Source organism: Anguilla rostrata, chromosome 6 (assembly GCF_018555375.3).
Source record: "Anguilla rostrata isolate EN2019 chromosome 6, ASM1855537v3, whole genome shotgun sequence".
Lineage (NCBI taxonomy): Eukaryota > Metazoa > Chordata > Actinopteri > Anguilliformes > Anguillidae > Anguilla > Anguilla rostrata.
Genome location: NC_057938.1, coordinates 53,963,382 through 53,987,420, shown reverse-complemented (window position 1 = coordinate 53,987,420; position 24,039 = coordinate 53,963,382). Strand labels below are relative to the sequence as shown.

General features: G+C 43.4%; 1 protein-coding gene and 1 long non-coding RNA gene across 3 annotated transcripts in view; one reads left to right on the top strand and one right to left on the bottom strand.

Moving 5' to 3' along the window:
• The first annotated feature begins 11,860 nt into the window (after window positions 1-11,860).
• Window positions 11,861-13,575, top strand: tcf21 (transcription factor 21). Its single transcript, XM_064340594.1, has 2 exons — window positions 11,861-12,442; window positions 13,109-13,575. The coding sequence occupies exons 1-2, from the start codon at window positions 11,996-11,998 to the stop codon at window positions 13,196-13,198; spliced, it is 537 nt and encodes a 178-aa protein (XP_064196664.1). The 5' UTR covers window positions 11,861-11,995; the 3' UTR covers window positions 13,199-13,575.
• A 4,098-nt stretch (window positions 13,576-17,673) lies between these two features.
• Window positions 17,674-24,039, bottom strand: part of LOC135257644 (uncharacterized) — a 12,168-nt gene continuing 5,802 nt past the window's right edge. Inside the window, exon 5 of one of the 2 annotated variants that reach the window (XR_010330700.1) lies at window positions 17,674-18,484. This is a non-coding gene — a long non-coding RNA (uncharacterized LOC135257644). Of the gene's footprint in view, window positions 18,485-20,974; window positions 22,914-24,039 lie in introns of those variants that run through there. The other variant, XR_010330699.1, reaches the window with a different exon arrangement.

Below are 24,039 nucleotides of genomic sequence, written 5' to 3'. Positions count from 1 at the left end.
TCGTGGAACTGCTTCCAAGGAAAATAAGCGTATCTGCTTATTGTATGATAGACAAGCAGCAACAAAGAAAGAAATCCATTCAAAATGTAATAAACGCTGGTAAACCTATGACGAACTAAACTGTCAGAGGCAAATCAGGTTACCAGGAGAAAGCAAATTGACTGGATTACAATGGTCACCCTGATAGTGCACTGCCGTTGTGCTTCCCCACCCCCCATCCCCACCCCACGCTGCAGGCTTACGAACAGAAACACCCCAAAACGGGTCAGCGTAGGAAAACGCACCGAAGGAGAGAGCGGGAGAGGAAGCAGAGAGGGTCGGCAAAAGCACACGAAAAGAAGCACTGGACAGTGTGACCGGCCAAACAATTATGGCAAAATGTCAGGACTCCCTAAATTGGTTTTCCTCTCCTCGCTGGCTGCACTTCTGTTCTTTATCAGCTTATGGGGTTCAGTTTCCCATCAAATATGTTGATAAATAGGAAATTAATTACAAAAGTTGCCGGCACTCCTTTAATTAATATGGCATTGCTTATTAAGAGTCACTCCATTTCTGACACAGGTAATAGACAGTTAATAAACTAGTAGTAAATATGTAATATGACATTTTTCCTTTGATTGATAGAATAGGACTCTCTATAACTCTAATTCCACCCCACTCCCTACCCCCCACACATACATACTCAAACACATGTGCACACACACACATACAAACACATACACACACACAAACACACACATGAAGTACACAGGTCATTTCAACAGTCGGGAGTTCTGACTGGGTCCACAGTTATACTGCATTGACAGCAGTGAAGGCAGACTGAGGCCTTTCCAGCCCTGTGATGGGCGGAGCTACAACCGCATGGGGCTGTCAATCACTGACACCAGCGAATGAGTGCTGAGGAAGCCTCAGTCTGTCCCATAACTGGTTAACAGCGAGGCCTTGTGTATCTCAGGCCGGGGCCAGACTCTGAACGGCTTTATGAAACTCATCCGGTCGGACTGCTGTGTCCACCTCCCACTCAAGTCTCTGGAACGCTTCCCCTGACCCCGAGGCGCCCCGCTGGAGCGGTCTGCTGCAGTGGGTAGCACGGCAGACACTAAAAAACAAGGACAAGCGTTTGGACATCTCCCCCCCCTCGCCCCCCCTCCCCTTCCCCCTGTCACAGACTGGTCCTCCTCACTGTGTCTCTCCCCCACACGACCAAACGGACAAACGTTCACTGAACCGACCGGAAAAAGTTTTTTTGTTTTTTTTCGGCACACTGTGGTAATGGATGACATCACCTCCAGTCGTCGTCCAGTCCCTCTGAGACAGAATCTGCTTTCCCTTTCTGATACGGAGTCGGAGCTCTGTCCATTCTCACACTATGCACAACCCGTATACTGGTAATGACACAAGAGGAGGTCAACAGGGCAGCTATTATCTTATAATATAACATAGCACTTAAATATTATATGATATAAAGTTCAGGGTAGTACGGTGGTGCAGTAAGTACTACTGCCTGCAAGGGTTTCCTCTGGGTACTTTGGTTTCCCCCCACAGTCATGCTGGTCGGTTTAATTGGACAGTCTAAATTGTCCTTGGAGTATGTGTGACCCAAGGCATGCTGGGATAGGCTCCAGCCCCCTCTGTGATCCGGATCAGGAGTAAGGGGTTCAGAGAATTAATAGACGGATGGAATATAAAGTTCACAGTTATGTAAAATATAAGACGTGTATGGAAGTCGACGTCTACATGTACGAAACCTGTATAAAATCTGTCAAGTGTAATGGAGTTCTGTGCAATAGAACTGAGACTAGTTGAGGACCCTGGTCTTTAGCTTTTGGAAAAATACACTGGTCACTGGTCTGTCTTTGAGCATGAAAATACACATCGCTGCTCCATCGTTGAGCGTGGAAAAATACACGTAGCTGGTCCGTCTTTGAGGGAGAGCCTGGTCTCACACCCACAGCCCCGCTGCCTAATGGCCCAGAGACTGGCTGAGTCCTGCCAAATTAACAGATAATAACTCATCCCCGGGAGGGAAAGGGAAAAAAAATGCCAGAAAATGCAGTCAGTTAGACAGAAATCAAACCAAACACAACAAAAGAACAAAAAAAAAAGTGGCTTACAGTAAACAGGATCAGGGTTTGTGTATTCTCACGAATGCATCTGGCACAGGTCTCCCATTCTACGCCCCCCCCCCCCAACCTCAATAACCCCCCCCCCCACACCATGTCAGTTCCAGCACCACCACTTGAGCAAGAGCCCCACACAGCTGAATCTGCTGGTGTCTGGGATGCCGTGTGCTAAATTACACATCATCTCCATACGTCTTGCGGCGGACCCAGACAAAAGCTATTTGCTTCTTCTTCTTCTTTAAAAAAAAAAAAAAAAAAATTCAAGTCCACTAACATAAACACCAGGGGCCTTACTTTTCAAACAGACTTCAGCAGACGGAGGGATAGCGCAGGGGTGCGAGCCAAGCCCTTAAAAATACAGCTTATGCAGCTGAATCACAGAGGTGATGAATCCCAAAACCGAGACAAGCATGTGATTATTACCGCTCACAAAAAAAAAAAAAAACGAACAGCAGCTACGCAGTAACCTTTCCTGTGTTAAATCAGCCTCGTTTTCTGATTGCTCGTTTGATCTCGAAATCGACCCTTTTGATTCCTCTTGGGCGAATATAAACTCAGACTTAAATTAACACTGAGCTCTTTTTTTTTGCTGTATGAAAAAGGAATTATGTTTGGGTTAGGTGTTAGGACAGACATTCATATTTACGCTAAGAGGGAAATTTGTCTGGCACTCTGCAGCTAGGCTCTGAGTGGCTTGGTTAATATAGCCACTCACTGTGAGATCACATGCACACATACAGTCGTGTCCTCAACCAATGAGGGCCCGGGAATCTTCAGTGGCAAGAGACTCATCAGAGGCCCAGTGAGGGTTTAAAGGATGGCACTGGTAACTTTCATTTTTTCCAGTATCGTCACCATATCCTATGAAAAGATGAAAAACCAATAATATTTCTGTCCAAATATGAATGGATTTTTTAGATCCTTTCTTTTTTCAGTTCGTTATACATCTGTAGTAAATACATAAAAATAGCCTGAATATTTAGACTGTTAGTGAGCAGTTACACAAGGACTATTCCTCTTTATCAGCTCAAACAGAATGAAAATCTTGAGTCAAATCTTACATTTGGACGTAAGGTGATGTTTTAAAGAACATTAGCTAACTGACACAGTGCATTCACCGTGTCAGAACTGAGATTCATTTGACGGGCTAGTTGACGAGATCAAAAGAACAGCCCATACGGCCCGAGCATTAATTCAGCCAGAGCACATTTTACAGTGACAGAGCGCCACAGAGTTACTCCCCGCGCGGAATTCTCCTGTCTAGAAATGTTCCGGAACATCAAAAGGACTCCAGAACTCCGGAGTTCTCCGTCGGGCCTTCTCCGGCGAGCCCCGCTCTGCAGCAGGGGCTTCAGTCATTTCGGTTTCTGATAGAGATTACACCGTCTCCCACGAGACGCCAGGCGCTGCTGTTACCCCAGCGCTTGGTACATCACGCCCCCCCCCCCCCCCCGACCCCCGCCCCCCTCGACCGCCCCTCCCCATTTCGCCACGATGTCTTATTCTTCGCCCCCCTCCCGATGGAGGCCCGCGGTGTGGGCTCAGACTGCGTTCCCACGCGGCCTCCCTCCCTCCCTCCCTCCTTCCCCCGGGGACCCCCGTCGTCCCGCCCGCCGCGAGCGGGAGGCCTCTGCTTTGTCTCACGGCGGCGGCGATGGCGGCGGCGGCGGCTGAGACGGCCGTTTACAAACACGTCCCGGGGGAGCGCGCCCCTTTCGACGGGACAGTGCGCAGGAGCCCATAAAAACTGAAGAGCTTTGCTCAATTAGCGGGACGCCTGGCCTGAGAAGGTCCTCCTGAGGGGGGGGGGGCACCGTTAACTGCCCTCGTGAAATCGAAAAACCGGTTGCGTACTGTATACAAAAAATTACCGTTTCTGTACTGAGCACAGACCTGTGAATCCTGATTAAGGCCGATTGATTGTTCTGTAGTATAAAGTAGAACAGAACAGAAAGCAACAGAACAGTGTTTTTGGTGTTTTTTTCTGCACACATGGAGGCTGCAGGCATCTCCGCCATAACAAGAAAGAAAAACCTGCGCTCAACATTACCAATAAAACATCTTTATTACCCCTCTGTAGTCTGCGCAGTTCTACAGTAAGGAAAAAAAGACACATTTCAGAGGCATAAGTTCAGCATGTCTGTGTTAGCATACAGACTCAAGGAAGCTCAGACGCACAGATGCACCCCAGAATTCGTTAGTCTCGGTATTCGTTAGTATAAGTACAGATAAATCCGTACTTTTTATATTCAATGTTCTTCCCTGTATTTCCAAACTTGAAATTAAAGCAATGCCGTTCCCTTAAAAGGCCTGCTGTCTGTGTTTTTAGGAAATCAGCCCCCCGTTCTGGGTTCATCATGCTCTGCGGTTTCGTGCAACCCCCCCACCTCCCACCCCCCCACACCCCCAGCGATTATTTGCCAGATTTATGAGGGAAGTCATTTCCAGGTTCTGTGCAGTTTTCAGTTTTTAATACGGGCCGCGGGGAGTGGGAGATTCGAGCTGCGGGGTCACGCGTTCTTTCGCGCCCCCCCCCCCCCCCGAATCGCTGACCTTCGAGCGCGAGCAGAACGCTCAGCCACGTTCGGCGACGCTCGCCCGAATACAGCTGCAAACCCTTCCACTGATATCTGTCAGGTCGCTCGCCATCGAGCGGTCTCGCGTTACACCCCCCTCACCCAGCCCCCCCCCCATACATGACCCCGACCCGCTACCCAGCGACAGGTTTCCTCTCTGCACATCTCTCACAAACACTATTATTTTCCCTCCGCTACGTGCAGACACAACATGGCGCTCTGATTGTCTTTGCCTGGTAGTCCCAGCTTCCCGCATCACTGGGGGGTGGGGGGGGGTTGGGTTTCGGGGGTGGCTGAGATGGGACAGTGCTTTCCTCCCTCCTGGCTCTTTCAAGACACTCAGCACATTCCTAAATGCATCGCACACCAACTCCCTCGCAGCGGAAAAGGCCGTCGCCTGGACGATCCTGCAAGCCAAAATGAGTGTCGGTCACACACACTGTAAACGACTGGGGTTATTGTTTGGTCTCAGGTTTTCCCTCTCTCTCTCGCTCTCTCTCTGTCTCTCTCTCCCCTCTCTATCGCTCTCTCACTCCCTCTCTCTCTGTCTCTCTCCTGTTCCTTTTTTAACACTGCCCTGGTGTTACGCTTGGAATTTCCTTTCGTTCCTTATAAAGTGTGAAACACACAATTGAAATGAATTATGCCCCTACTGCAATGCCTCCCACACTTGTAATGCATAACTCACTTCTGCAACTTCAGTAGATAAGTTCCTGCGTGTGTAATCTAGGGGCTGTGCTCTACTGAAGTCTCCACTGCAGTGGGTTCCATATTTGCATCCAGGGCCAATTGGGAGTCTTAACCCCTTCTAGGTGTGAGATCACAAATGTGTGGTTAGAAGGTTCTAAACTGAACATTCTAATGCTGATGTAACAATCACTGCTGGTGATTAGAAAGCAGTGGAGTTCTAGAACACTGGCTTAGAATTTTGAGAAGGAAAAAAAAAACATTCCAAAAGCCTACTCTTCAAAGGGGGGGAAAAGCCAGCTGAGTGAATCAGGGCCATGGTCTACAACAGGCACGTCAGAAGTGGAGGAGGCTGTTGGCCACTCCTCAGCATCCCCTCCATCCTGATCCAAGAGTGTGAGGTTTTACTGAGTGAAGCTTTCACGAAAACTCGCCCACCACAGAAACAAATACAGCAACATCACAGAGAGAAAGAGAGAGAGAGAGAAATAAACAAACTTTGAGCATCCTGTGTGAAAAAGGGTCATTTCAACCTTCTTCCAGGGGCAGCCATTTTCAGAAAACAGCTTTTTTTTTAGGTGCACACCAAGCTGTGTTCATGTGGAAAAGATGAACACTTTCCTTTATCTCTATGCAAACATGAAATATGAATGTTTATATAATTCGAGCCAATACATTGAATCAGCTACAAACAGTACACACACGCAAGGAAAGCATCAGGCTAGAAGGAATTACATTCTGCACTAAAGGCAGCAGTCAGAGCAAAGGGCGATGTGCACTTCATTAATATTTTCTGAAAGAAATGCGTAAAAATGCATTTTCTTTTACTTGCATAAACAAAAGAAATGTGCAAGCCTGCCCCATCTGTGCAACTTGTTACACAGATTTCCGAGAGTGCAAGTTAGTGCACAGATCCTCCACAAACGCGTTATGTGACACGTCACTGTTGCTGAAATGTTTTTTGGAATGTTTTTTTTCCCTTCTCAAAATTCTAAGCCAATGTTCTAGAACTCCATCAGTTACATCAGCATTTAAGAACAGTTAAGAACATTCTGATTGCACATCTGTGATCTTACACCTTAAAGGGTTAAGCTATATGCATGGAAATAAAATATAATTAACACCTCACACATGTCATTAAAAAACAAAACAATTCACAAAAGTACAGTTTTCCATCATTCAGGCCCATGACAGGGAGTAATCACTATGCGCATCATTTTGTTGAGTCATATCTGTTCATTTACATTTGGCCATTTTATCACTGGCCTTGTGACAAGCCTCAAATCACTGCCAGTTCATCAGCATAGAGCACAGATAAGAACCTGCAGGTCACAGACAGAGACAGATGACATCACAAAGCCACCCACCCTGCATCTGCAGGCCCCTCCCCTTTTCCCCTTATCTCTCCAATCAGGTTTCTTCGATTCTAAGTAATGCTTTTGAGACGAGCAGGGGCCTATATCGGATGCCTAATATCCTCCACAGGTTTCACCTCTACCTTTTCACACTGATCTCATACACAGTAAAATGTCCACTGTTAATAAAACTCTAGCAGAGCACATACGAGTTCAACTGGGGATCATATGTAGTCCATAAGAGTCTATTTAACAATGAACATTTTACTGTGAAGACCAGTATTAATGGATGTTCCTGTTTCACATGTATGTTGCCATAATCCGAAGCAGTGATATCAGAATTATAGCAGCATTGTTCTTTTTGAAGCCACCTGCGACAACAGTCCAGTACTGAACCCTACCTTTATAACAGCTGCTAAATCAGGAATCAGAGTTGGGCTCAATCAATGCCTTTGAAATTCAGGTAATGAACTGAACATAGTGTTCTGTTAGGATGTTTCAACGGATTAATTTAGTTTCAGTGCATTAGCTGGAGAAAAATGTCAGTTGCCTTAATAAGGGATTGTGAACGCACTGGGATGAGATATGAACTGAAATCCTCAATATGAGGAAATATTTAGTCTTTATTTCCGTACAACAGCTGCACTATCGCAGAATCTGCAAAACCCCCAGCTCTCACACAAAAGCCACTGCTACAAGGCTACAAGGACAACTCCCACCTCATCATAAAAAACTTTTTTGGCAGAGGTCCTTTTCTTGCTACGGATGTTACACTGCATTTCATCCACAGAGCAAAAGGGATTTTTTAAATTTTATTTGTGACAAAAATCAAATGCTGCCATAAAAGTGTTATTGTTGTCAAGATATCCCAATATGGCTAAATGTGTTGCAGTTGATATGGTTCAAAAAATTCCATCTCAGCTTCAGGGAAGGCTGAAAAAGACAAAAAAAAAAAGTGTAACTCAATGTCTTGGCACCCCAGAATCTGGATTTTCACATTACCACTTCACTTTAGACCTTAATAAATTGTAGAAATAATTCCTTAAGCTCTTCGGATTTCACAGCATATGGAGAAATAAAAAAGGGGGGGAATTGTTACGCTGAACTGTTCAAGTAAATGGAAAGGGTGAGTGGGGTACAAAAAGCCATTGTGATGTCACAGTTCACTTGCTATGAGGTGTCAAGAAACTTGACAGTGAAAGAAACCGTTAGATTGGATCTCTGCTGTAAATTGGAATTCTCCAACCTGATAGGCTGAGGCAGCTTGATTCTAGATTCCGCGCTGTCGTTCTTCCCTTCCGGGGTCGCGAGGGTTCCGTTCGGCCCACAGCACCGGAGCGACGGTCCCTCGCCACGGCGACCCGGTCTGCAGTTGCGTCCTTCAGTCAGCACAGGCTCCGCTCTCCCACAGAAACCCTACTCTCCTGCACTGATAATGACCCTGTGGCGTCGGGTTTCCACATCGCTGTCCCTAATGCCGTCCCGGGTGAAACGACATCTGGAGGGGTTCCTCGCGCGGCTCCTGCGCTATTTTGTAGCACCTTTGACCCGGCCCGGCTAATTAGCGATACACCCACGGCCTCCTTCAAAGCCCGTCCTAATGAAACTTTGTTGTGCGGCTTTTCGTACTCGCGTCTCACCTGTTCGCGTACGTTATGTTTTCAACGTCCTTCCCTCCAGAACTCCGTGAATTCAAGCAGTTCACATTTACATGGATTATAATACAACATAATACATTTATTGAATATTTATACCACAGTGAATGTGTAGCCTATATATATAATTACTCATGAAACTGTCCCATTGCTGGAAGAGACTATCTGGGGCCAATACAAAAAAAAATATATATATATGTTTAGAGATATAAGCTATTTCGTGTATGGATTTATGACTCCCACGCTTCTCGACTCTTGTCTCTTTTGGCTTCCTCTTTAAAAATATAGGCCTAGCCTACTTAGTAGCATAACAGTGCAGACGTATGCTGCACGCGGATGGCCTTGCGCAGATGTAAGCTTTCATATAAAGTGAATTAAATTACGAGTGGCATTCTGGTGTTAAGAAAATAGGCTTCCAATTCCACCTCCACCCTCAAAATGTTTTCATAAGATAATAAGGAAGTGCCTGCGTGGCATGAAATGCAAATGTGCATTAACAAACTATAGGCAAGTTTCTGGCTGTTATCTTTTTAGAAGAAAAAAAACCCGTTCCTAATAATTTGTCAAAGTAATTAATTTGACGTCTTGCATATATATGTGGCGAGGTCTTTCATTCTATAAGCCCACCCAAGAGAGCGAGATTCGCCTGCTTCGCGCGCCCTTCCCTCGTGGGTTTCACATTACAACTACCTGCTTTGTCAAAAGCGTTATAATATCGACGGGATATTATCGTGGCTGGAGTTTCAAGAAGCAGTTTGGCAGGGGGGTGAACTGGCACGCAAAGTGGGTGAGGATATGCGTGTGATTAATGGGGAAGGGGGGGGGGGCAGGGCAGAGCGACGTACTAACACGAGCCTGAAGGTTGTCCGAAGGTCTGTCGGGTTGTCGGTTGTGGTCTTCGGCCAACCCCGCTCCACTGACCGCTAAACTCTCACAACATGATTCATTTCAAGGAAAACAAGAGTTCTGCTTGTGTCAACATTGCCATGCTCCGATGCTCTAAACGTCATTAACTGAGCAATGGGGGGGGTCGTATATTTTGCAGGCCCACGTCAGCTTTCTATGAATCCTCGGCATCACATAGAATAGCATGTGTAGTTCACGTGCCTATGACCGGATATGCGTGTGATTAGGCTGGTTTGTGATTCCCCCCCCCCCCCCTTTTTTTTTTTTTAAGATGTGGAGATATAGGAATTAAAGGTTAGCCTGTTTTTTAAATGGATCTAGAGAATTTGTATTTCCCTATAACACACTGAAAGAAAATGCAGAATGTTGAAAGAGCAAATTTAAATTGTCCAGACAGCATTTCAATAGAAGAAAAAAAAATATTAAAGTAGCCTACATTATAGCACATTATAGATTGTGCATGGCCTATGTTAAACGGTCTCTCAAATGTGTTTATTTTTCGCACTTCTGCAGTGTGAAGTAATGGTTGGGGCATTGAACTAGAGACCCAAGGTCTCCGTTCAAGTCACTGGTGGATCTATTGCCTGACCTTCTGATCAGTGTAAATGATGAATTCAGCTACTCAGCTGGGTGACCGAATATGGCCTCAGAGATTTAAAAAAAAAAAAAACTTTCTTCAGTTCTCCAAAATATTAATAGGCTATTCGTTGATCCAACAAGCAGTATCATAAAGCCATATTTTGCCTTTGTTTACAAAATGACAATTATTTCGGCGCGGGCTAAAAATGTTTTTCGTTCGTTCTCCTTTCCCAGTTATATCTGGAAAAAAACAAGCTTCCTGTGGGACACATTCTTTCTTGTTTGCTCAGGAAAATAACGGGCGTTTTCAAAAGCGCCACAGAACTCCCGCGTGAATCCTAGCAATCATCAGCTCGGACAAGCTTCTCCCGAAATCCCCTTAACCCTCCACTTAGGGTCCCCAATAATTTGCGTTGTTTTGGCTTTGGGGAGAGAGGGTTGCCGGAGACGCAGTGTGGAATGATATTAAGAGCAAAACACTGGTTTTGGGGATGCCGGGTATCTGTTACACACGAATTTCCGCAGGCGCCAGAAGGTATTTGAGACCTTTTTTGCAATGTCCCATTAGGGAGGTAACCGTGCTGAAAGTCGGGGATCCCGCGAAACACAGCCAGAATCAGGTTTGGACGCTGAGCGGACAATGGCTAACGGATTATTCCGATAGTGTCACCGCCCGAACGTTGGCCACGTTCGGTCCCTTTGGAGAGCACCTATAATGGTGGCTCATTAAAAAGGTATCGTCCGCCGTGTAACAGGTGTTCGGTGGAATTCCATAACTCCCGACAGGTGTAGAGTAATACGGGTGTTCTTTAAGTTGCTTTCTGCGCCATCCCTCAACGGAACCCTTGACATCGGAAGATCCAGGCTTCATATAAATAAATCTAAACATGCTTGAACGAGAAATTTAATTATTACCGAGAGCAATGGATAAATTATAGGTTTATAAGCATACTATATTTTGATATAGTAACTTAATAAATATAATGCCAATGACGAATAATAATAATAATAATCCAGGTAATTATAATATCAGAAAGTGGAACTTGATGGACGACAGATATTTTTTCTTATTTAATTTGCTCTTAAGTGAGTATAATAATTCAACTGAAATTATTTAACAGCAAATCTTAACATTTAATTTTCCTAATGCCAGATAACATATTAGGCTAATATCCTTTAGATAACACTTCCATATTTACACGATTCATTTACCTATTATAATAAGCGGTTATTAAGAGCAATTATTCTCCTATTAGCTGGGAATGGATGAAAAAAGGAAACTGGTAACTGAAAATCCAATTTTAGTCGACATGACAATCAAAAAATAAGGCAGAAAGCTGTAGCCTACTTTTTTGTGGCTTTTCTCTGTTTTGTTTATAAGATGCTGAAGTCTATATTTTAAAATAACTACTTTATTTCACTTTAATGGCGCAAATACACAAACATCCAGCCCACCACAAGTCTTCAACAAATAGGTAGCGTGAAGCATGATGTCATTGTAGAGCCTTGTAGGCCTTTGAACTGTGTCTGCTTGGAGCAAACTAAAAGATGCCTCAAACGCACTTCACACCCCGCTGTCAAATGGCTTATTCTGAATTTCCTGCTCGCATGAACCATTTTTCATGTTGCAGTGCATCAATGCAATGTGTGCATTTACTAAATTGCACATATTGCTGACTGGGCGGACTGAGTTGAATTAACTCTGGACATTTTACTGTGTAGGCTACTGGATGCGTTTAGATATTTGTGCGTTGACTAGTCGTAAATGTAGCCTATTCATAAAATATCTATGTCCAATTTGAGTGAGTTCTGTGGTTTTTGCAAAACAAAAACAAAAAAAAGAAAACACACACATGCTTAAGTCTAAAATAAATTCCTGTAATATGGAATTTTCAGGCTATTACAATGATGCCCTCCCCTACTGCATAGTCACGCCCATACACAATCGAGATAAATTGTCAGCTCCAAAAAACAGGATTTCAGAACACGATTTGAAACGGGCGGCCCATGAGTAGCCCACACTCTAGCGCGACAGCTCACTTCCCCCGACTTTTCCCCCCCAAAAGCTACATGCGCTTGGTTTGCAGCCGCTCGCAGGTCACTGTCTAGCGAACATGTCCACGGGATCCATCAGCGACGTCGACGACTTTCACGAAGCGGAGCTCCTGGACGACATCCTGAAACTCGGCTCGGGCAAGGACTCCGGTGCGTCGAACGAGAGCACCGAGGAGAGCTCGAACTGCGAGGGCGGCTCGATAAGAGAGGACAAGGAAGGCACGGGCAAGAAGAGGAAGACCTCGTCTAGGAAGAACACGCTGAACGGAGTAGCGCAAGAGGGCAAGCAGGTACAAAGGAACGCCGCCAACGCCAGGGAGAGGGCGAGGATGCGCGTGCTGAGCAAAGCCTTTTCCAGGCTGAAGACAACATTGCCGTGGGTGCCGCCGGATACCAAACTGTCAAAACTGGACACCCTGCGATTGGCATCAAGCTACATCGCCCACTTGAGACAGATTCTTGCCAACGATAAATACGAAAACGGTTACATCCACCCGGTGAATTTGGTAAGCTGCCTTCAACCCGTACTATTCATTGCAGAAAGTTATGCGAGATTATTATTTTAAATGTATACATATAGTTTCATACTTTTTCCATTTTTTTAGTTTTTAATGCTGCCTATGCCAAGGATATAAGTAATTGTTAAAATTGTTTTAGATGTACTGGCCAATTGTCAAGCTATATTTACATGCACGTGATCTCACAATGCATAATTAAGTTATGACTAAGCGGGCAGAAAATATTACTGATTTTATGTCATAACCTAGTTCATGGTTAATATTATGTTTCACATACAAATTACAAATTAAATTCTGTGACATTATCAGCTTAGTAAATTGAAAGCCACACAGGGGGACTCAGATTTATGAGTTCTTATTTATGCGGTGCCGTTAGAACAGTTACATTCGAGTCATTTCCGTTTTAATTTTGAGTGAATAACCGTTGCAAGTTCAGGTAGTTTATCCCCAGAGATTATTATTAATTTATTGCAATGTTTTTCCACCTCCGAAAAATTCTTCTTAAGCCAACAGAGGGAACTGGAGAACATGAAAAACGAACAGTGATGTGGGCGCACGCGCCGTGTAGGTGCTTGTTGTGATGTGTAAACGCTAAAACAGTTGTTATTATGAATAACAATATCCTCTTGCTTTTTTTCCCCCTTTCCTGTTTAGACCTGGCCGTTTATGGTGGCAGGAAAACCTGAGAACGAATTGAAAGAGGTCCTGAACACAACACGGTTATGCGGAACTACGGCCTCTTGATTAAACTGAAGGACTTGCTACAGTAAATGGGAACAAAGTATAGCCTATATTTTAGGAGGGGGGGGAAATCTCATTTTTCAAAGAGACGCACGAGGGACCAGATGCAAAGGGGACCAAATATTCTCACTTGTTCCTCTACAAAAAAGCGACATATTTATGGTATTCACCATTTTCGCCTTGCTGGTTCAGGGCCAATGGACTATTCTGTCAACCATTTTAACATTGTAGATTCTTTATAAAGGGAGTGTTGTTAAGTAGCCGCAGGTACTTTTACGGGTGACGTTGATTGTCATCGCTGTAAATATGAGCACACAAAATATACTGTGTCCAATTTTATTTAGAATTTATGTAAATAAAATGCATTTGTATTACTGAAATTTTTTTTTGCCTTACATGCACTTTTGTGGCTTTCTTCTGGTTTAAAGACACAGATCGATATAGGCTGCCCTACATTTATTAGTGGCAATTGTAAACGTAGCAATTCGATTTTACGTAGCCACAACAAATGGACCCGAACAAAACAATGGCATCCAGTGAGAGAGATAAGGGTATTTGTTTTCTTATTTAACTAAAGCAAGCAGAAACTACCATCTCAGTATATCTGCCGCAAAATAAACAAACATCTGTTATCAATTTGCGCATGGGTCCAATGATTAATTAGGGGTAAAAAGCCAGTTATGTTAACAAAGTTAGTGTTCAAAGTAGCTTTTAGGTGTAATTTTTCAAATGCGCGATAGAGCGGGCCTATAAGAAGATGGAGGCTTTATTTTCTGAAGCGATGAAACGACAGCTCGGATTCCATGGAATAATTAACTGTATTAATAACGGTCAAAGTAAAGAACTACGTGGATGAAGATACTCGTTGTTTACGCAGAGATATTCTGAAAATGGTAAATCTGAGCGGCTCTTAATCCCGCGCCAGACTCGTTGTTTAATGCTGAAGGGTTATGACCGCAGTGTTTATACTTCACGGACAGTTATTTATGCAGTACTCCTTAGAAACTGGAATTACAAGGGAACGCCAATGTCACCAAATACGCCCTGACCGAGCTTTTAAAAAGCAGACAGCATGCATAACCGTTAAACTAAAGGCTGGTTTATCAAAGTACTTTTTATTAGGGGAAAGGGTTTATTGGAGTAATACATAAACAGGTATTTTCCGTTAACAAATTAATTGTTGTTTTAACGATAGGGTTGCATATCCCCATTCGACAATGCAGCAAATTGGCAGCCGGAAAGATAACTTCATTTAAGAAAATTCGAGACCTTGGTAGTCTATTCTCAAGGTAACAATGGCATTTGGTTTCAATTACTATATTGTGTATTTTTATGATAGGCAATTTTATCCTTTACTCACAACAAAACGAAACCCCTTAGTCCACAGTCATTTGAATTTCAGTTATTTAAAAAAAACAAACATGTTTTGCTATTTTTAAGAAATAATATGATTGGGCTGTACAGTGCTCCCACTATAACTGATAAGATATTGTGTAAACATTAACGTAATTATATAAACATTATATGAGGGTATGGTAAGGTAGGCTATGTCAGTAAATGAATTATTGTGATGATTGTCGTTTCAATTCGGGATATGTTTCAGTCTTACTGTGTGTGTGTGTGTGTGTGTGTCTGTCTGTCTATGTATGTCTGTGTCTGCGTCTGTGTGTGTGTCGGTCACTGTTTAGCATCACTCTTTTTGGGAAGTGTCTGTATTGGACTTTATAACAAATACTTTAACGGATAGGCCCTCGGACTGACGTGGATTTTTTTTAAAAACACATTTCTTGTTAGCCTACAGGTTTTCGGCACAATTAGGCTATACATGTGCGACATACACAACTCTGACATCCTCGAAAGGACACGCGTCCCATCTTTCAGCTTGGTAAAAAAAAAAAAAAAAATCTCAGCTACACACCGCTGCCTTTAGGATCCAGAGTGTTGCGGAGACCGTTACTTGCCCTTCCTGTTAGAAGGCCCTCGCGCTATACATCAACCGGCGATGTGGCAAGCCGCTACATCATCGTGGCCAGACCACCAGTGAGAAAATAAACTTGGACGCTCCATCCAGGCGCAGCTGAGCAGCTGCCCGGGATCTGCAAAATGTTGCGCTGGAGGAGGATGGTCATTAATGAGATAGAGAGCCCAGGTTCCCATGGACTGAGGAGATGGTTAATTGTTTCGCTGGACCGCTGCCCAAATGCTTTCAGATCCCGGGTCCAGAAAGAACATTTACATATCTCTACGCTAAAAGAGATTTAGGGAGTTAGTGATTCGGTGTCCATTTTAATATCCCGTAAATTAATTACTTAAGGAGCTTTAAGATAAAAACAAAAACAAAAAAATGCTCACACACATGCGGTATGATATGACGTTGGAGCTGACAGTGTATTTGTATACAGAGTGGTTGTGGAGCAGCCCACAATATCCAAAAAATTGTTTGAGTTTATAAGTAAATACGGGTTTGAGTTTATAAGTAAATACGGGTATTTGTGACTGTCGTCATCACGTGCTGTATTAGGCACATAGGCCTATACGTGGTTAGGAAAATTATATATTGTAATGTAATATATTCATTTTTATAACCATGTCAATGAATTTTAATTCCAATTCACCTCAGTTCTTTCACTTCAATTTATGTTGCCTGTTCACATTAAACATTTGTTCAAACTCTTAGGCCAGGATTACGAGATTACATTTTAGGCCTGGATTAAGTCAACATTTATGACAAGGCCACTTTGATGCAAGATTTCTCCTCGAAAAACATAGTTTGGTGAGTTCACCATCTAATTAAAACTACCTTGCCCAAGTGAGTTTAAATAAACAATAAATAAAAAAACAAAAAAACACTTGACTTGCACGTATTTGTAAGCCACAGATAAGGAAAAAAATGATTAATTAAACTAGGCCATTAAAATCTTAAGAACAAGCGCCAATTCAGTCCATGCTGAGCATGTTCTCTATGGTACACTGTGCCTGCATCCTCCTCCAGTGCCACTCAGGGGTCTGTTCAATCTAACCTCAACGCACTCTGACATTTCAGAAACTAAAATGAGAAGAGCATTCCCCTTTTCTTCCTCGACAGTGTGGTTGCTGAGAAACATGCATTCCTTCATGACTCAGTCCTTGGGAAACCTCATTAGAGCGCACGATGGGCAGAACTGATCAAAATCCATCTCTTTTTAAACTACCGTCTAAATGTGCATTTTAATTACGTTTCTTGGCAGCCGTAGCGTAAGATTTCATTGGGTTTTTCCCTTAAATCAAATCAACTAGATAATGATTTAAAAAATGAAAAGGAACGGTGGATCCCATCTTAATCTGAATTAATGTAAATACTTGTGCTGGCTGTATACACACATACACAGGCATACATGTGTGTGTGTGTGTACGTGCGTGAGCATGCGTACATGCACGTTCAGAAAGTATGGTTTGTAAACTCTGGATGTGAGGTTTATGTTAAGTTATTTTTAGCACTGTTGTTTAGATTCAGGCCATTTTCTCCAGGTGTAAGTACCACATGTCCAGCCCCTGCCCAATTTCTCTGGAGGCCCAAAATCGTTATTTTAGCAGTAGATCATTTAATTATTCAGTTGGTTCCTTTTAAGTGGTTTCCTTTAACGGTATACAAATGCTTGAATGCAAGAAATCTGAAACATCAAGATCACTAAGCAAAGCTGAGCACACAGTGAACACTGAGGCCAGCCAAACTAAGACACAAGAGAAACCTCAGATTTATCCTGAATAACCATAGGCCACTACCAGCCCAGGCACGAGAGTGCTTTCTGTAATTCCATGGGATAAAAAAAAAAAAGATTCCACTCCTTGCACAAGCATTTCTGGATCAGCCATATACGAGATGGAACAGACTCTGGTTATCAGCCTGACTCTGGCTCAGAGCCTTTCAGTCTGTGAGCACGTGACGGCTCTTCCTCCTGCAGTAACATACTTTAACCATCAGAGGGAGCACTGGTTCCTGAGATAAATTATTTCAAACTTTAAAGGCGTCAGGCTTGCACGAGGCGCAGGGGAAATGGCGCACTCTATTGGCCTTCCACTGCAATGCAAGCATTTCCTGTAAAATCTCCTTTCCTAGATGAATAGGGTCTTGCGCACAAAATACCGATTCATAAATTTGTTTCCTGGAGTTGGTTCTTAGAACATTTAAAACGAATTAGTGTTCTAAAGGACAGATGGTTTCTATGGTGATGTCCTATGTTATAGTTATATTCACAATAACTTTTTGAATACAGTTGTAAGTGGGTCTTTCAGTGTAGGCTGCACCTTAAAGTTCTAAATACAGATATATTATTTTCAGGGCATACATGGTGGACTCAAGCGTCTTGTTGCGCGAAGATATTTAAGCTAATACACGGCGACCATTCAATATTTCATAGCTAATGAGAAATGAAACTGATATGGTTTTGGAATGTTCGTTTTAGGTCAGCTAATCGCGAGCAGTCAGGATACCCAGGATATTCTGACCACAAGGTGTCGCCAGATGATTTCTCGTTTTACATGTATGTGATTATGTAGGGTTGAAACGGCAATATTCCCAAAGGAACTCAGAGTGACGTGTACAGATATCTAGATACATTTAGAGAGACAAAGTCAAATACAATCCCAATTATACTACAAATAAGAAACATTCAGCAAAAACTACTGATAGATAAATCATCCCATATAGAGATGTGGTATCAATTTTCCAGCATAACGTGTTCCAGTTCCTTCCAAATCCCCTGGCTCAAACTGTCAATAATTCAGCCCAGGATGATATATCATACGACATCCATATCGTCTCATCAACATGTTGTACCTGACAGCTAACCTATGAACGATCACATGAAAGTACCGCCGTTTCGTGTTTTTTTTTTTTTTCGGTAAAGGCGATATTAATGGAAACGCATCCGGGGGCGCAGCGGCAGCAGCAGCAAGCAGCTCGTAGCGGCAGTGCCGAGATTAGAAACAGATTCCCCGGTCAATTTGTGGTCTTCCAGCGAGCTGGCATTTCTGCGCACACTGGACTGGATATTAGGCTTTGGAGGGGCGTGGAGGGGGAGCTCGGTATCGGCAGCAGCTTACGAAGGAGGGACAGGTGCACCCCTGCAGTTGGCTTCACTCAGTACTGTTGTCAGCACGGCCGCGAGGATGCCGAGGATTTCTGGGGCCTGCCCGGTCCCCCGAGCCCCTTAGATGGTGGTCCCAGCAGGACTGGGCGGGGGCGCTGATGCACGCGGGGGGCAGCACGCGGGCCGGAGCCGGCATCGCTGCCAGCTGCCGCTTCCGCACCTGCCACGGGGATAAAGAGATAACCCCCCAGACCTCATTTCTTTCACAGTATAAAATGATTAATTATATCTCGCATAAATAAAAATTAAAAAAAACATTGGTAACTGTTTTCCATCTCCTCCGTCCTATATTTAGAAATAAATAATATCCCTTTGAAAAAGTCAAATGTTCAGAAAAAGTTCCAATTCAGTTCTAAAAGTTCTGTTGACCTTAAGGACTGCAAACATCAAAATATTTGCTTTAATCTAGGAAATAATAGTACTTAAGGGTATATAGCCGTTTCCGGATCCGCATACTTCCATGAATAGAAATGATATAGACATGCACATTCAAAGCAACACTTCAGTTGTCAGAGCAATGAACCACCTCAATATTTTGCAACAATATTATTTGAAGAATTTTAACCAATACTTAATCGTGTTAAGTTGCTATGGTAGGAAAAAAATGTTATGCTGCAGCAAATAAATAAACAGACAAATAAATAAGCCAAAGCAGCTTTTAGGTTGTTCAAGTTCCAACGTGTCACCAGCAGGTGGCAGTGTAATTCTAGCGATGCACGTGGTTCCCAGTTTAGGGTTCGGTCTCTGGGAAGAGAGCATTGCAGACATATGGCAGCAGGTGCTGGAGAGAGGGGTGGTGGCGGTAGCGTTGGCGGTTGGGGGTGGGAGGGGTTGGCGGTTGAATGGGGAGCGCCTTATCCGAGCTCTGCTCACAGATCCAAATGAAACGAGAGGTGTAAGCAGGTACAACAGTCAAATATTTTCCCTCTCTTCTCGTTAGTTTCTCGTTTTTGTTGTTTTTCTTGCGTTCAGGTATTTACACAAAAAGTTTCTGTCTCGTAAAACAAAAGCGGGTCAAAAGTTTCTTGATTTTTATGGGTCGGTTAAAGTAAGTGCATTGGAAACGGGGCCCTTTGATGTGCAGCTGCTCAAATAAACTCTATATTAGCAGCTCGTTGTAGTAAAGTCGGAGTAAAACCTTTTTCCCTCTTAAGGGTTTTATGTTCCTGCTTGCAGGTAATTGGAGTTATAAGTACTGTTTAAAAATCCATATAAAAACGATGAAAGCCCTGCAAGATGTTTCGTGAATTAAAGATCAGCAGATATGATGTTTTCTGGTCTGCATTCCAACCCTAAGTTTGTACACGACAATAAAAACAGAGCACGTGACCATCTCTCAGACCCTCCATGACCCTAGACCAGCACAGGCATGAATATAATAATGTACGAATGCATTATATAAACGCCTGTGTTGGTCTGGGGCCAAAGTATTCTTTTTTTGAATGCCAGTGTCATCAACTAAGAGGTGCTTTGGTTCCTAAAACAATTATTTTTGTTTTTTTATCCGGGAGTGCAGTGACACGTGGGGCTGAAAAGAAAAGTGTAAAAGTGAGCGCCGCGTTTTGGCCTCCCCAGGTCACGCGCAGGTTGCTACCCGCGCATATTTGAAGGGTAATGTACCGACGAGTGGAAGCCACAGACGGCGGATTTAGTTTCTGCACACACCTCCGCGACGGTCGTTGGGCAACCCTTCAGACTGTGGGGTTGGGGGGGTTCTGGAGTGATATATACTTCCACACTGTCATTCGGATGCTTAAATAAAGAGCTGTAAATTCGACATCAGACACAGATTGCATTACCGAAAACATGCCACGAGGGCACCTTGTCTGAAAGGGCCTTGAATTTATGCGAAGTGATATCATTTCAGTTCACCAGACTGAAGAAACACGCCGGCTCCCCCCGGATTCTCGCGCTCAGAATGCGCTTTCTTTCAATGTGATATATGTCCCCTTCTTATAAGTGTCTGAGTTTGATTAAAATGGGCGCCATTTATTTGTCAGAAAAGAAGGGACACGCATTTAAAGTGATCTTTCCGTCTGGCTTCAACCGGCACAGCTTTGTATACAAGATATATGTCGTTTGTGCTTTTACAGGAGAGCTTAGACTATGTTCATGAGACATTCTGAAAAGATTTTATTCGCACTTGTCAGCGGGAAAGGCATAATTGGACTACGTGTGATTTATTATTGGGGCTCATTAAGTATTAGCGCGGTAATGTAATTGACTGTTTTAAGAGCCCGAAATGTTGGAAGCCTGCTGTAATTTTGCGTTCAAGTGACTAAATATTTCAGCTGATCACACAAATGTAAATGTTAGCAGAAGGGGAGAACGAGAGAAACGATGTTTGTCCAGGTGGATGTAATTACCTTTGCGGGGCGGGAGAACGAGGGTCTGAAAAGTGGTCTTAGAACCCAACAGAAAAGAGACTATCCAGGTTTGTTTTTATTCGGAAGATATGAATTTGAATCGCACTAATTGCCTTTCTATTGGTCAGTGCTCCCATCCCCCCGAATCCCATAAATGATCGTCTTTGTTGGCCCATCGAATCTGAACAGAAATGAATTCCCCTTTTCTGACAAATTGTGTTTCCTGAAGGACATAATATTTAAAAATCCATACAAAGGGTTGATATTTTTGGTTTCTCAGTTTGACTATAAGAATGTCTCTCCAGACCCCCATAGTTTACACTGTTGGCTTCTTCTCTTGAAAACAATCGCCCACCTGCAGCAATCATCCGCCCAATTTGAAATAAAATGTAAATTGCTCACAAATGAAACTGTTTATTTTATTACAATTAAGCGACATTTTTTCGCGCTGAGCTTGACCCGAGAGCAGGGAAATCTTCTCACGCGCGTGAGGTTCGCAGCCAGAAGGGGGTGTCCTTATTGAACGGTAATCATTACAAAAACATGATTTAACAGTGAAGTATACCGTCGTTAAACAATATGTCATTTTTATTTGCACTTCAAAATGGACGTCTCCCAGAAACATATGGATCCAATTGGACCGAGGAATGCTGCTTCGCGTAAAGTTTGAAATAATGAAAATATCCTGGCGCTCCAGTAATCTGGGAGTCTTCCTATTGCGGGGTGTCGAGAGTAATGTTTAAAGGGGGAAATCAGCACTTAATTAATTGCAGATTTTGGCCCCTGTCATCTTTATAGAATCTATTTAAATGTTTTTGTTTTAGCTAATAAATATCTGATATGCGAATTTTCTTTAAACGAAATTGTACGCAGAATTTATTCGAAGCAGCTGTAACAGGTATGGCCGAGAAACAGCGGGAGGTCCAATGGGAGCAAATGTTAATAATCTTCAACAGGCCTATCCACCACGCCTAAGACTAGCAAGGTCAGAGAGAAAACTAAAACAAAAAAAACAATTGAAACTCTAAATAAACTATGAACAAAGGTTGTTGTAAGAACAAATAAAACTAAATGGAAAATAAAATGTGGACTCAAAATTGATGTTGTTAAATAAATATACACAGTGTATATATACACCAACGCCTGAGCAACTGTGAACTCAAGTCTTAGTGAATGTTCGATGGCCACTCTGTGAGATTAAGCCTAGGGCTGTTTTTTTTTTCCCTCTCTCTCTCTCTCTGACGTATTTCGCACCGGGAGAAAAGCGCGGGCGGAACGGCTTGCTTTCCATTCTGACGGCGACAGGTGACACGCGAGGAGAGAGGCCAGACACCGGCGATTAACGAGCGCGTCCGCGGCCAAACCTGCTGTTATCGTCATTACAATACGAAACGAAGCGAGCCCGCTCCGCAGAACCCTTCCGTGCCTGACTGGTCAGGTTGTGCACCTGGGGATAGCTGCAAGCTGTGCGCGCGTGTGTGTGTGTGTGTGTGTGGTGTGCGGGTGTGTGCGTGTGGCGCGCCTGCGCGTGTGCATGGATGAGAGGGTTAAATCCGTTGTTTTTAAACAGACTCCCACGCAGGCCTGTGGACTGACACCCCCAGATGCTGACAGACGCAAGACCTTGGGACGTAGATTAACCCCCCAACCCAACCTCCGCCCATGCAGTGCCAGGAACAACAGACATGTCCACAAAAGCCTTGGGCTTCTGGACGCTTCTCATTAGACTTAATTTGCTGCAATCTTCATAAAAACCACTAAATGTGGAGAATTGTCATGTCTGAAGTTTCAGCATCTTTGGTCTGTTGTCTCCTTGACAATAATGGAATATCCATATTAACTGCAAGCTTCTTTGAGCTCAGGTACTATAGTTTACAAAGTGATAAGTCGATACGATTCAAACAACATTCGCCCTTGACTTTGACTTACAAGTAAATGTGCATGACGTTTATTTTCCAGTTCAAACACACAATCATATTTATTGATTTGGTGGCAGCTATAGTTCACAACTAGGTCTGTGAAGAACAGAAACTAAGTCTAACATTATATTTTTAACCGAAGAGAAGAGGAAATGGTGCGTGGTTCTAGGCAAAGTCTACATTTTACTTCATGGCTTTCCGTTAAGTGTTGAGAGGGGTATTCTACCTGAATGGGGTTTAAACGGTGAACCTGATTCTGCTTTGGTTACGCACCATTACACACGTTCCTTTCTTCACACAGTCCCTAAAATAAAGCAGAAAGTAAAATCCTCAAAGACGCATGCGCGCCGAGCTATTCATATCATCCAATAAGCACATCATGCACTTGTTTATAAGAAAGTCACTGAACAGGCTAAATAACAAAAAGATGCATCAGAAAATTCCGTTAGAACATAAAATCAATTAATAATATTTTATAGATAAGTTATTTCAAAAATGTATAAATCTATCTCCAGGTGTATTTATATAACAAATGGCATATAAAGGCCGCATACTGACAACACAAACTTTACACACGTGTGAATTGGTTCCCAGTTGTGATTGGATGAAAGTCTCTGTGCGCCTCGTGTCGTCACGGCAACACATGGCCGGGAGAGTTACCGGTTACCAACATCTGGTGCGGAATTATAGAAACAGTTGGGGAAAAATCTAGCCCTGAAACTGTCCCGAAAACGACAGCGTGACAGATTTATCTAGTGCGAAGAGAGCTATCAAACGCAGCAAACCGCGCGGGACTACAGCGCGGAACGGGGCTGCAAAAACACCCCAGCAGTCGCCCTAACCTCAGACTTCTCTCGGGGCACAACGTTTTTGGATATTAAAAAAAAAAAAACACTCTTTCGGTAGGCTGCATATTGTTTGTCCACCGCCGATACTCTGATGCCCTTCAGGACTATATTTCACCCAACACCAGGGAAAAATCTCCATTAGCCATAAATATTTAATCAGAACGTGCCCTCAGAATGTACCAATGATTTTATTTTTGATCGGCAAAAGCTGAGTCAGGTTGCAGCCGAAGAAAAGTTGCGCGGAACTAAATGCTGAGCTGTTTGCGGGGCGGCCGAATTTATGTCTTTTTTTAAAAAGCTTCCCGGCTGAGTCGATCTCGCCTATGGAAGTGCGCTTTCGGATATCTTGCTAATCCTACGCTTGCACACTTATCACATTAACTTAAGTGCTGACAGGGGGAATTGGCCAGCGCGACTTTCATTAATTCAGGATTAGCCCCTAAATCACGCGCTGACCAACCGCCAATAAATGCAGTATTAAAGATTGTTTCAGACTTTTCGGTGCCCCACTCCAGGTCAGTTAACTGTACTCAATATTCTAATCTCCCCAACCCCAATAATGTACTGTTGTGACTGAATGAG

What these genes read in the sequence shown, in the direction of transcription:
- tcf21 (XM_064340594.1), top strand. Translation starts at nt 11,996, where the DNA reads ATGTCCACGGGATCCATCAGCGACGTCGACGACTTTCACGAAGCGGAG. An exon ending in ACATCCACCCGGTGAATTTG is followed by an intron (nt 12,443 to 13,108) that starts GTAAGCTGCCTT and finishes TTTCCTGTTTAG; the next exon opens with ACCTGGCCGTTTATGGTGGC.